Genomic DNA, 12,119 nt, shown 5'->3' on the forward strand with positions numbered 1-12,119 from the left:
ATGTAATTGAAATTCTAACATCTCATTGGTGATATTAAATGTGCAGGCTCTGTGTCTCTCTTCTGATTGGCTCACCGACCTGTTGTTACTCAAGCTCCAGAGAGAAGCCTGAGAGAGGAGATGTAAAACTATGGTTTACGTGGTTTTTGGTTCTTAAAACCGTAAATATATCTTCTTATGGATCCACACAGGAAAAGTGTAAAATACGGGACTTTTAACATAACGACATTGCTTGTGATTGTGATTGCCTTTAAATCAAAATAAAGATTTCGATATTTGATCAGCAGCGCAGCATCATTTGTAAGTTTCTTCCAAAACTGTTACATATTGCCATGATAAAAGAGTTATATGTAACTGTAACTGTATATGTTTATGTGACGTTTCATGGTATGCCACTGCTATGGTTGATTAGGGTTAGGAGAACATCTCTGTCAGGGTTAAATGGTAAATGGACTGCACTTATATAGCACTTTTCTAGGCGTATTGACCACTCAGAGCACTTTACACTACAAGCTACATTTACCCATTCACACACATGCACACAGCCTTTGTCCTACATACTCTGTGTAGAGCTTTTTCTACCATACACACACACACACATTCACACACTGATGATACATCGGGGACAACTGGGATTCAGTATCTAGCTAAAGGATTCTTGATTGGTTCAAATAAACCAATCCCACCCCAACCTAACCCTGTGAGTGTTTGTGGCTCTACAGTAATGTCACACTACTTCCTTTGCTCATGAGCTGTAAATCACATGACCAGTAAAATTGGTCATATAAGCGTATAATATGTTGAGCAGCAGAAGATATGAAATGTTGAGACTTGTCCATATCATTTACCTATATACTGTATGTACCTTATATAAAGATGACCCACACAAAGGACACAAATGCACAACATAGAGACCCTCACACAAAACACACTAACACACACACACACACACGCACACAACAGGAAAAGCGGCTCACAGCCATCTCAAATCAACAGCTAACAGAGGATGTCTCATTAATATCAACCCCTGTTAGATTTCAGCCAATCAAAGGAGAGAAGACCCAAATTGATTTCCTGGATTTGATAGCATGACACAATCCTGCCTCGACTAAAGCTCCACGACACACATTACCACATTTATCAGATAGAAAGTGCTATTTTCATTAAAGTCATATTATTGCATACATTCACACACAAAGGCGGGCACGTATGACCGTGCACGTATGAGCCAGCATATACACACACACGGACTATGAAGCAAAGGTTTCCATATTGCTGTGTGTCGCATATCAGAGGAAAAGAGCAATATTGGCACCTAAATGACTCTCTCGCCTTTGAACACACACACACAAGAGCACGTACGCACACACGCACGCACACACGCACGCACACACGCACACACACACATCTTCCCATAAAACAGGAGCAGGATTCACACCAAATCAGAGCTAAGTGGATGTGACATATGGGGAGATGAAGAACACACTTTTTTATTTGTATTACAGTGTGTGTGTGTGTGTGTGTGTGTGTGTGTGTGTGTGTGTGTGTGTGTGTGTGTGTTTGTGTGTGTGCGTGTATGTGTGTGTGTGACAGACAGAGATTCTGTTTCTCTGTGATATAAGTTGTGGAATGATAGCATGGTAAAAATTGCTTCTCTAGGAACACGCAAATCTGTGTAAATGTGTGTGTATGTCCTTGTGTGTAAGCGTGTGTGTATGTGTGTGTGTGTGTGTGTGTGTGTGTGTGTGTGTGTGTGTGTGTGTACCATCCACAGTTCTCTCTATATGAAGTTTAAGGTGGCAAATGGGCAAATGTGAGGCAATTCACTAATAACCAGCAGCTCTGCATCTGCAGGCAGCCGAATCCCGTACGGGTGTCATATGTAAAGTGCTTTCCACTGAGCAGAAATTACTCCCGTCTGCCCTCCTCTCTCTCTCTCTCTCTCTCTCACACACACACACACACACACACACACACACACGTGCGCACACAGAGTCACATACACATATCTAGATGGCCAAGAGGGAGGGAGGGAGGGAGGGAGAGACAGAGAAAAGCTGACTTAAACATTTTTCTCCATTTCACAAAAGTAGCTGTGCTGTTGTCAACATGATGAATGAGAGAATAAAAAGAGAGAGAGAGAGGCACAGAAAGAAAGGAGAGAGGGAGGCTGGGTAGTTTGAGAGGAGAGGGGAGGATGGAAGTGATGACCTGAGGATGTGACAACAGCTGTTGAACATTTTCAATGTAATATTTTCTAACTAATTGCAAATGTGGATATTTTTACTACTGAGATTGAATCTGAAGAAGAAACTGCACACACACACACACACACACACACACACACACACACACGCACGCACACACATTTATGACTCCGTCCCGCTGCTGATCATTAAACAGGTGAGAAGTGTCTGCAACAAGCAGCCTCAGCATGTTACTGCGATGGACTGCAGCATGATTGGCACACAGGCAGGAGTGAGTGTGAGTGTGTGTCAGTGCGTAATGAAGTGAAACACGTGATGCAAGAACGATCACACCCTGTCAAAAGACTGATGTCTTGATTTGATTTATTTATAGATTTTATTTTCAGATAATTCAGGCGGAGGACCTTTAGTTTTATGATATAAGTCCATTAGGTTCTGCAGAGTGACTTCTGTATGGAACTCTGACCTGCTGTGCTTCTGCTTTGAGACTGTCCTGTAAAAAATGAGCCCATAGGTCGTCTGTGCAGCAGGTTATTAAGACCCATGGATACGTTTTGTTGCTAGGCGACACCTAGCGGTCGTAGTAATTACGACAGGAGCAAAGGGAAAAGTGCGGTGACGTAGACGAAGTCGGCGTCGTGAAGAGGTTGAGGTGGATGGATGGGTCAACAAAACACATATGTTTTTTCTTTCATCCAGGACCATTCAAGATAGTTAAACAAGTTGTTATTATTGTAACCATGACAACAAAGATCATCAAATGTTAAGGAAGTTACAGATTTAAACCCAAACCACGATCTTTTCAGAAACTTTACCAAGTAGTTTTCGTTTTTTTCTGAACCTAACCAAGCGATAGACGTATTATTTTAGCCAGGTCCGGTATGCTGTTGTCAGTACACTCTGCGTGTTTATTACTGTTACCATGACAACCAAGGTCCAGTGCACCTGGAGCCATAGTGGCGTCATTTCAGAGTGGGTCGTATCAGAGGGTTGTTCAGGTTGGAGGACTGGTTGGACATTTTTGAATGATTGATTGATTCAATAGAATAATTTCTATATTATTGGTTTAGATAAACAGAATAAACAGGAGGTTTGTTTAAAATCAGTGTGACTGAACGGTTGTGTTGCTGATAGGCTGGACTGCATTCCAGTAATGTCCCCAGATCTCTGCAATTACCTCGCTCGCTAAAAGGCGAGGCAAGGCAAATATATTTGTATAGCACATTATCATACGCAGAGCTCCTTAACAGGTGCTTAACGGAAATAAAAGAAGCATGAAAATAGAAGCTAAAAGCATAATAAAATGTTAAAACCAATGAGAAAAATGACCAAAACTAAGAAAATACAACTTATGATGAAAAAACTGCCTTTTCTTTAAGCTATTTAGTCTTAATAATTATCTTAAAAATGATTCAGTGCTTAAATAAAGGCACCACTACTATTTGTACATAAGTGCTTGGGTTCCCTTTTAGTCTTATTTGTACATAAACTAATAAGTGATTTAAAAAAAAGTCATACTGCATTCACAGTTACTGCTGTTACTGCAGCTTTTAACTTTTCAAGCTGAGGTCAAATGAGAACTATGGGAAAAAAAACTGTCATGCAGATAAAGACACATTTTGTCCTTTATTTCCTTTGACTCGTTGTGTTAATGACGGGGAGATTCAGAGACTGGAGGCTGGAGACCACTCACAGCAAACACTCTGCAGTTATTTCAATCAGCATCACCAGAAATAAGAAGGATTAACCGCTGTGACATGTTTCAACGCAGCATCTTTGCAACAATCTTTGCAGAAAGTGGTGCAACGACAGCGAGAAAAAGACAGGAAAGTTAAATATCTGGTACCACCTGCTGGTCATAGTCAGAGGGGATGAAACACCAACACATCTACTGTACACGCCGTCATCTGTTCTTTCTCTTTTAAAAGTCAGGAGAGACAAATATAGAACCGGAGCTGCACGCTGCACAGAGATGTAATGTGGAGCGTTGAGAAACACCACTGAGCTTATCTGAGTGCACTGCTGAAGGTGTAAAGGGGGGAGGATTTATTCATGGTGATGTTTGCTGTTCATTGCCTGAGCGTTCTCCAGCCTATTAAAACCAGTAAAACAACATGAATATTCAATGTGAAATGCTACGCTCCTCTGCATGGCCCAGAGGACTCGCTGGTTGATTGTGATCCATGACAGCTGACAATCGGCCCATTGCAGGGGCCATAACCCGGCGCTTGTGCGCTGATGACGGCGCGAAGCGGCGGCCTCAAACAGAGCAGTAATTGGACATTACTCCCGTGGAGAGAGGCTAAAAGCATCTCCACCAGTCTTTGTGCTGACATTCCTCTTTTACTCTCATCACACTCTTCTCCATTTCCCTTCATTCTGGCCAGCACTCCTTTAATTGTAATGGCCTTTCTGGGAGTGTTAAAAGCAGCTCAGAGACACTGGACATCACTTCAACAAATACAAAGCGAACCTTTGTCATTCACACCCCTGGGCTCTCTCTCTCTCTCTCTCTCTCTCTCTCTCTCTCTCTCTCTCTCTCTCCTCTGTGTTTGTGTGCGGAAGCTAATGAATCCACACTGATCACAGTTTGTGTCTATTGAGCCTTTTCACCCATTGCTGCCAATGAGTATTTGCACATGCATCACCCCTGTCACTGAACGGAAGATGTCTACATTGTACAATTATCCCAACGTGTGTGTGTGTGTGTGTGTGCGTGCGTGTATGTGTGCGTGTATGTGTGCGTGCGTATCAGTTAGAAAATCATCACAGCAATCTTTCCTGTTTAGGACGGTAGTGTGTATCTGTGTTAATAATGTAAGGGTGGCTTTAACAGCTCACTGGCTGCTTTGTGCTATCACCATTAAGGCCGAGCTTTAATTTTTAACGAGGAAGAGGAAACAAACTTTCAAAGCTTCACTAACATTAACAAATGACCGCGGGGTGGAATCCCACCAGTCAGCACAGAGCAATCAGCTCAGGGCAATCTGCGTCGCAGGTACAGTTTGAATTAGTTTGTGCGTGCAGGGATCAATCATCAGTCAATAGCCATTGTGCTGAATGTTTCTCTGTCTTTGTCCATGTTCACTTTTCCAGTGTACACTGTAAAAACTGTCCCTGTAGCTGATGGAAAATATGTGACAAATGTAAAATAACTCTTAAGAGTGAGATTAATTTCCCAACTAGAGGAACAAGAGCTTCCATTAACCTCTGGGCAGCAGAAGACCCTCCACTTAATTGGATAATTTTGAGAAGACAAGCTTCATGAAGCTTTACAGGGCGGTGGAGAAGTACACTTGTTTAGGGAACTCACCAGAGCTGAAGGCTGTAGATAGAAAGGGTGAACGATTAATCACTGGAGGAGAGACTGCCAATGACATGAGTTTACATGTTGCTTGTGAGATCGTGGAAAGTTTGTGTCCACGGACGAGAAGCTTCATCAAAAACCTTAAAATAAGGACGACTCTTTGACCGTTGAGATGCTACAAGATTTTGTATTTCGTGTTTAAGCCCTCAGACTAGGAACCACAATAATTACCAGGTTTTTCACTGACCAGACTTTTTTTTTTAGTTATCCAGTGAAACTTTAGACCTTGAAAATCCACTCAGGATTACTGTTCACACTCAGTGCTGGAAAAAAATATATAAAAATTACAACAAAAATACAATACAAATACTCATACCTCCCCAGGATGTTATGCTGTTGCTGACACAGTAAGTAAATCTGTGCAACAGCATTTACATCATTGTCCACAGAGATGCCATGCACATGTGGAGCACACACCAACACACATGCACTCCTGCGATCCTCAACTTATCTATACATCACCTGGTGGAGTGCAGCCTGTGTGTGAAGACAAATGTCTGAATCAGCTGAAGCGGACATTAAACAGACTTCACCCTGCAAGTGTAGAGTCTGTGTGAGCGAGTGGCCATCTCTATCTTTTCTCCTGCATAGTCTACTACTTTATTTATTTATTTATTTTTTTAGTTTATTTATCTATTTAGTGGGGAAAATACAATCTAAAATAGTTCCAATACAAAGTGTGAAACTGATGTGTTGCACAGAGAGTTTATAGCTGCTGCTAATTTCTAACTCTTGTCCCTAATTGAGCTTTTACATGTGCAGTGTGATTAAAACACTCAGATACGACAGTAGAGTAAAATACTATATTGAAATGCATTGATTATGATGTATAGTTTTCAAGTAAAGACAGCAGCAAAAACAAACAAACAAACAACACAACTGATAATACCATACGATAAGCTAAAATGATACAGATGTAAAAAGAGGCAACAGCAGCAAAACAAGCAGTCAAGCAAGTCAAAGAAAAATAATGAACAACATGAAACATTTGCAGGGATGTTAACTGGCACTAAGCGATACGAACACATGAACACAACACGCCAGTGCTTGCACACTTACACTGGCTGCCTGTTACGTTCCGGATTGATTTTAAAGTTCTTCTCATCACCTTTAAAGCATTAAACAGCCTCGCTCTGACTTAAATCAAGGACTTATTAACCCCATATGTGCCTGGGCGTGTACTCAGATCGATGGAGGGAGCTCTGCTGGTTATTCCAACGACTCGACTGGTGACTGCAGGTGACCACGCCTTTGCTGCTAGAGCCCCCGAACTGTGGAGCAGTCCACCAGTCCAGATCAGACAAGCTATATCTTTAGTGTCTTTTAAAACTCTTCTTAAAACGTTCTTTTATCTTAAAGCTTTTATGAATGTTTGATATGCCGTTGTTGTTGTTTTATTTTCCCATGATACAGTCAGTCTATATTTTCATGTAACTTCTGTTTTATGATGTGTAAAATTCCCCTTTTGTCTTTCTGTAAAGCACTTTGTAACTTCGTTAAGAAAAGTGCTATATAAATTAGTCTTTTATATAATTATGACTTTGATACAATGATTTCCTGTAGGTGAGAACACACCTGACTCTGTGTGCTGCATGTGTCGTCCAGAGAAACAGAAACAGAGTTCATACGTGAAAACAGCTTGACGGCTGATGCTGCACTTTACAGTCAGCAGAAGAACCTTGATCATATCTCAGATTTTTTTTTTTTTTTAAGGATAATTGATTTCGCTGATTAACCCTGTGGGCAGCATAAACAGCTAGGAGTGAGTGACGGACCACGTCTTAACAACTGCAGCTCAGTGGTCAGGGCACCTGCACAGATGGAGGTGGGATCTAGAAGTGGTTGTTAGAGCCTTGGGGTAAACTCCACCCTCTGGGTGAAGCTTGTAACTAATGGGGGAAAAAAATATGTTTGCTGCAGAGTTAGCAGAGACAAGGAGCTGTAGTGCATGAAGAGCCGGCCATTCCAACTTCAGGAAAAAGTGGGAAAATGGTTTTTGTTTCCTGTTTCATTCCTATTGGTTATTCCTTGTGTTGATTTATTTACAGCCAGCATATCACTGTGAACCAAGGCAGTGCTTTAGTTCATTCAGTTTAAACTGGACTTGATTCAAACCAGTAAAGTTTTTGTGATGCCTTAGCAGCTCACGTCACCATGTGTCTGCAACATTAACCCAAGTAACAAAACCCAAGTAGTATAAAAACAACAAACAATAACCAGAACGTTCTTGATACTAGCGTTGAATAAAAAGGTCGATGTCGGCCACGTGTACACATCAAACACAATTTTTGCCACAACGGCATCACCAACGCGAATCTCATCATGGAGCTTCAAAGGAGCCGCAACTCTCTCCAACAATGATCGTCTCTTAAAGCCACTCACAACTTTCCAATTAGCTGCCATGTCAGTGTAATTGGGCTGCAGAGCCTTGATTGGGCCTGGAGGCCTGTTGACGAACACTGATAGAGGCTGAACCAGGCCAAGCTGTAATTGATATTATGGAGAAGGAGGAGGGAACTGTGTGTTTGCTTGTGTGTGTTTGTGCGTGTGTGTGTGTGTGTGTGTGTGTGTGTGAGTGTATTCATCTTATTATGTGTATTATGAATTCCCGTCATTCCTTCGTGGCATATGTTGATTAAACTGATTTCTGCTCTGGTGTTTTTGCTCTCTGATTTTCAGATCATCGTCTTTTCTAATGATAATTTAATGCATGTTCATAATATAAATCCACATTACAGCTTTCCAATCATCAGCCCTTTTGTCTGTGCGGTACAATCTGGCAAAGCAAAAAAAAAAAAAAACAAAACCAAAATGTGCAACACACAATTGCACTGAACCCAGTAGGAAGCACTCGGAGGTGCACACGCACGATGGATTTTATACAGGGGGTTGGTGCAGAGGCTGCAGAGGAACCACACGGGCTGTGTATACGTCCACAGATCTAAGCTGGTTGTGATTGATCTTTCCTCCTGCTATTAGATTGGTATTGATGTGCCAGGAGGACAGATGGCCACACCTACAGCCAGGGTCACACTTCAGAAGCTCAAATTTAATCGAAATAATAATACATTTTTTATGATCGAGCAGCACGGAGGTTTGGAAGTGAGAGGTGGGTTGCAAGGGTGGGGAGGGGGAGAGCGTGCAGGGTAACATTAGGACCGAGCGTTTACAGCCAGCCTTTACGAGTCCGCACTAAAACTCGCCATGCACGCAGTGCAAACTGGGAAACATAACGGCAAAACGCTTTTGTGTTTGAGGATCCAAAAAAGCTTCCGCACAAGTTCATTCAACACCGGACGATCAGGCAACAGCGTAACAGTAGGCGTTGGAGTATTCGTTTACCTCTGCATGATTAACAGCTGCAACTAAACGTTGCACATCTGAGAGACATCTAGAAATCTCCATCTACATATTCACTTTGTAGCTACTTTGCAGCCTCCTATGACAAAAACACAACAGGCAGGAGGATGTGCAGGCCCACATTTCAGAATAAAAGCACAACATGACGAGATGTCAATAATATTTACTTGATGTTAATTCTGAAAAATGGATAGATATAACAACAGAGCCGTCAGAGCAGAAAGAGCCTTTCCTCTTTTTAGAAACACATAGATACAGTAGATAGATAGATAGATAGATAGATAGATAGATAGATAGATAGATAGATAGATAGAAAGATATGCCACAGCCTGAGGGACTGACAACATCCCCAAATGATGATGTTGTTTATTAAACTGTATAAAAACTGTTTTGTATTCTATTTGAATTATATTGTGTTTCATTATATAGGAATGAAACAATGGACTGCATCAGAATGTGTCACATATTTAACATGCATCTGTATTGCATCATCTGTAAACTGCTTTGGCAACAACATGTTTTTGTTCATGCCAATAAAGCTATTTGAATTTGAATGAGATAGATAGATAGATAGATAGATAGATAGATAGATAGATAGATAGATAGATAGATAGATAGATAGATAGATAGATAGATAGACAGAGTGTGCAGCGGTGTAGCAGGAGCAGCAGAATTAAAGAGACTTTTTTGTGGCGTTTAATATCCATTCATTGGCTGGACTGCTGACACAGTGAGAGCACTGCGCTCAGGATTTATAGCCACTTCTAATGGGCATGCCCAGAACCAAAGCACCGCAGTCAGCACATTCTCTCTCTCTCTCTCTCTCTGTGCACACACACTCACAAAGACAGCCAGCTACACACACACACACACACACACACACACACACACACACACATCCCTGGGTAGCTGATGTCTGAGCGCATGTATCAGTAAACCCACTGGATGTGGGAACATATGCACAAATGTGGTGAGTGTCTGCAACCAAACAAGAGGCACCCACACACACACACACACACACACACACACACACACACACACACACTGACCTGCCCAACTGGGGGTCTCCATGTACAGCCGGCTGGTCTGAGAGAAGGGACCTTTGTGCTGCCCTGTTAGACAAGTGGAGAACAGAGAGGGAAAGGTTAGCCATCAAAGACACATTTTAACATCAAACACAGGTTGTTTGAAGCAAACGATCCAGAGAGAGATGAGACGGAGGCCGGGCGGTTTAAACCACCGCTGGTTCCTGTATAGATGAGCAGACAGTATAGATCAGACAGAGAACACGGTTCGATATGTGGATAAAGCCGCAGCAGGACGTTATACTGCAGTTTTCCATGTTAGCGCGTGAGAGTGAAATAATTCGCCTGTGTGGAAACAACTGAGCCTTAAAAGGAAATTCAGTTTGAATTATTTTAGGTCACAAGCAGAGTAAAGTTAGGTATATACTTTATGACGCTACGCTAAGCACCACATACAGTGGAACAGACACAAAGACACACTATAAGAAGGAAAGGTTAGGAACGGAGTGGGAGGCATAAGAATAATAATATAATGCAACATAATCAAATAACACAGATTAATACAACAGTCATTCAATGAAGCCTCGGTGGGACGTTACACTGCAGTTTCATTGTAAGCTCATGAGAGTGAAATAATTCACCTGTATGAAAACACCTGAGCCTTAAAGGAAATGAACTTCGGTCTTATAAGAGACGCGGGCTCAGTGAATATTTTTAAATCTATTTGTTCAACTTGGCTTTAAATGAATTTTCTCACTCTGTTCTTACTGGTATTTACATCTTTTATCATCTACTGTCTTTCTATTGTCCATTTTCATTGCCCTTATTTTATTCCACTATTAGATTTTTTTCTATTGTAAAGCACTTTGAGCTGCATCTCTTGTACGAAAGGTACTCTATAAATAAAGTTTATCATTATTATCATTATTATTATTATCATCATTGTGAGCAAGAGCTGTGTGCAGGACATTCTTCTTTTCAAGACAGAAGCAGCACTTTCCAACGCACCTACACCTTAGATATTTGGATGTGTGAATATCCTTATCGAGAAAACTTATTTTTAGGACACAAGCAGAATACAATACAATACAATGCAATATAATAAAAGGACTAATACAGTCATTTAATGACCGCTGTACTTACAAAGGTTGTAATATTCAGATTTTGTTAAAATTGTGTTGATTCAACTTTATGCTGATTTTAAATGTTGCAGTTTGTTGTGCTGTTGAGTTGTGTTGCAAAAAACAGACACGTGTTTCTAATATTTTGTCCACCATTAATGACTAAACGTTAAAAACATCTCTAATTAGAACACAATACAATTCAACAGCACCAAAAACTACATCCCCCACAATGAGCAGTTGAATCAACACCTCAACAAGATCTGAACATTACAACCTTCGTGAAGCTGGAGGATTTATTTCAGGACATCTGTTTTAAATCAGTGATTCTCAAGGTGTCTCCCAGGGGTCCTTGTAGGGGGGTCCCGGGGGTCCCCAGCAAAAAGGGAAATCAATTATTTTCACTATAATTCCAACCATAGGTAACACACTGACAGAATGTGCGACTATTTGTTCGTGGGTTTCAAACACTTTCTGTAATAAAACATCTAAAAGCAAAAATCTTATCAATGTCAAGTTTAGTTAAGCTGAATATAATGGTTAGTTAAGTTGGTTGAGTTTATAAAATGTCAGCAGATGATCACAGGGTGATGTCTTTACATGTCTTGTTTTGTCTGACCCACATTTCAGAGAGAGAAAAACATTACAGTTTCCACAAGTTAGAAGCTAAAGACTTAAACAGTTGGAGACTGAAGACGTTCAGTCATTTCTTTCTTTTGTTGTCTTGTCACATGGTGACAGCTGAGACAGCTCCGCTCCCTGAAGGAGAACCTTTGAAAGCTTGTATTATTTGTCATAGTTTTAAGCACAGTTGTACATCAGCTTTACCAAATTGCCTCTGTAAAATCTGAGCGTGTTAGTTTTCTTCTTGTGCTTCTCATTTACTTATTTATTCATTTTCTATCTGAGGATTTCCCCAAATGTGTTTTTTATTCAATTAGTTGACACTGGAGAGTTTAAATGTCCAGTAATATCACATGTGATTCATCTTGTGTCATTTGGACTTAGAAGAAAGGGAGGTTTTTAAGTCCCTCTGATT

At 40.9% G+C, this 12,119-nt stretch overlaps 1 protein-coding gene across 8 annotated transcripts in view; it reads right to left on the reverse strand.

Moving 5' to 3' along the window:
- rbfox3a (RNA binding fox-1 homolog 3a) overlaps window positions 1-12,119 on the reverse strand; it is a 594,924-nt gene that overhangs the window by 290,688 nt on the left and 292,117 nt on the right. For all 8 annotated transcript variants that reach the window (XM_056365235.1, XM_056365232.1, XM_056365229.1 and 5 more), the window contains one exon: window positions 9,984-10,046. In XM_056365235.1, coding sequence (XP_056221210.1) covers window positions 9,984-10,005 — 22 coding nt within the window. In that variant the 5' untranslated portion in view covers window positions 10,006-10,046. The remainder of the gene's footprint in view (window positions 1-9,983; window positions 10,047-12,119) is intronic.

This window comes from Seriola aureovittata, chromosome 21 (genome assembly GCF_021018895.1).
Source record: "Seriola aureovittata isolate HTS-2021-v1 ecotype China chromosome 21, ASM2101889v1, whole genome shotgun sequence".
Lineage (NCBI taxonomy): Eukaryota > Metazoa > Chordata > Actinopteri > Carangiformes > Carangidae > Seriola > Seriola aureovittata.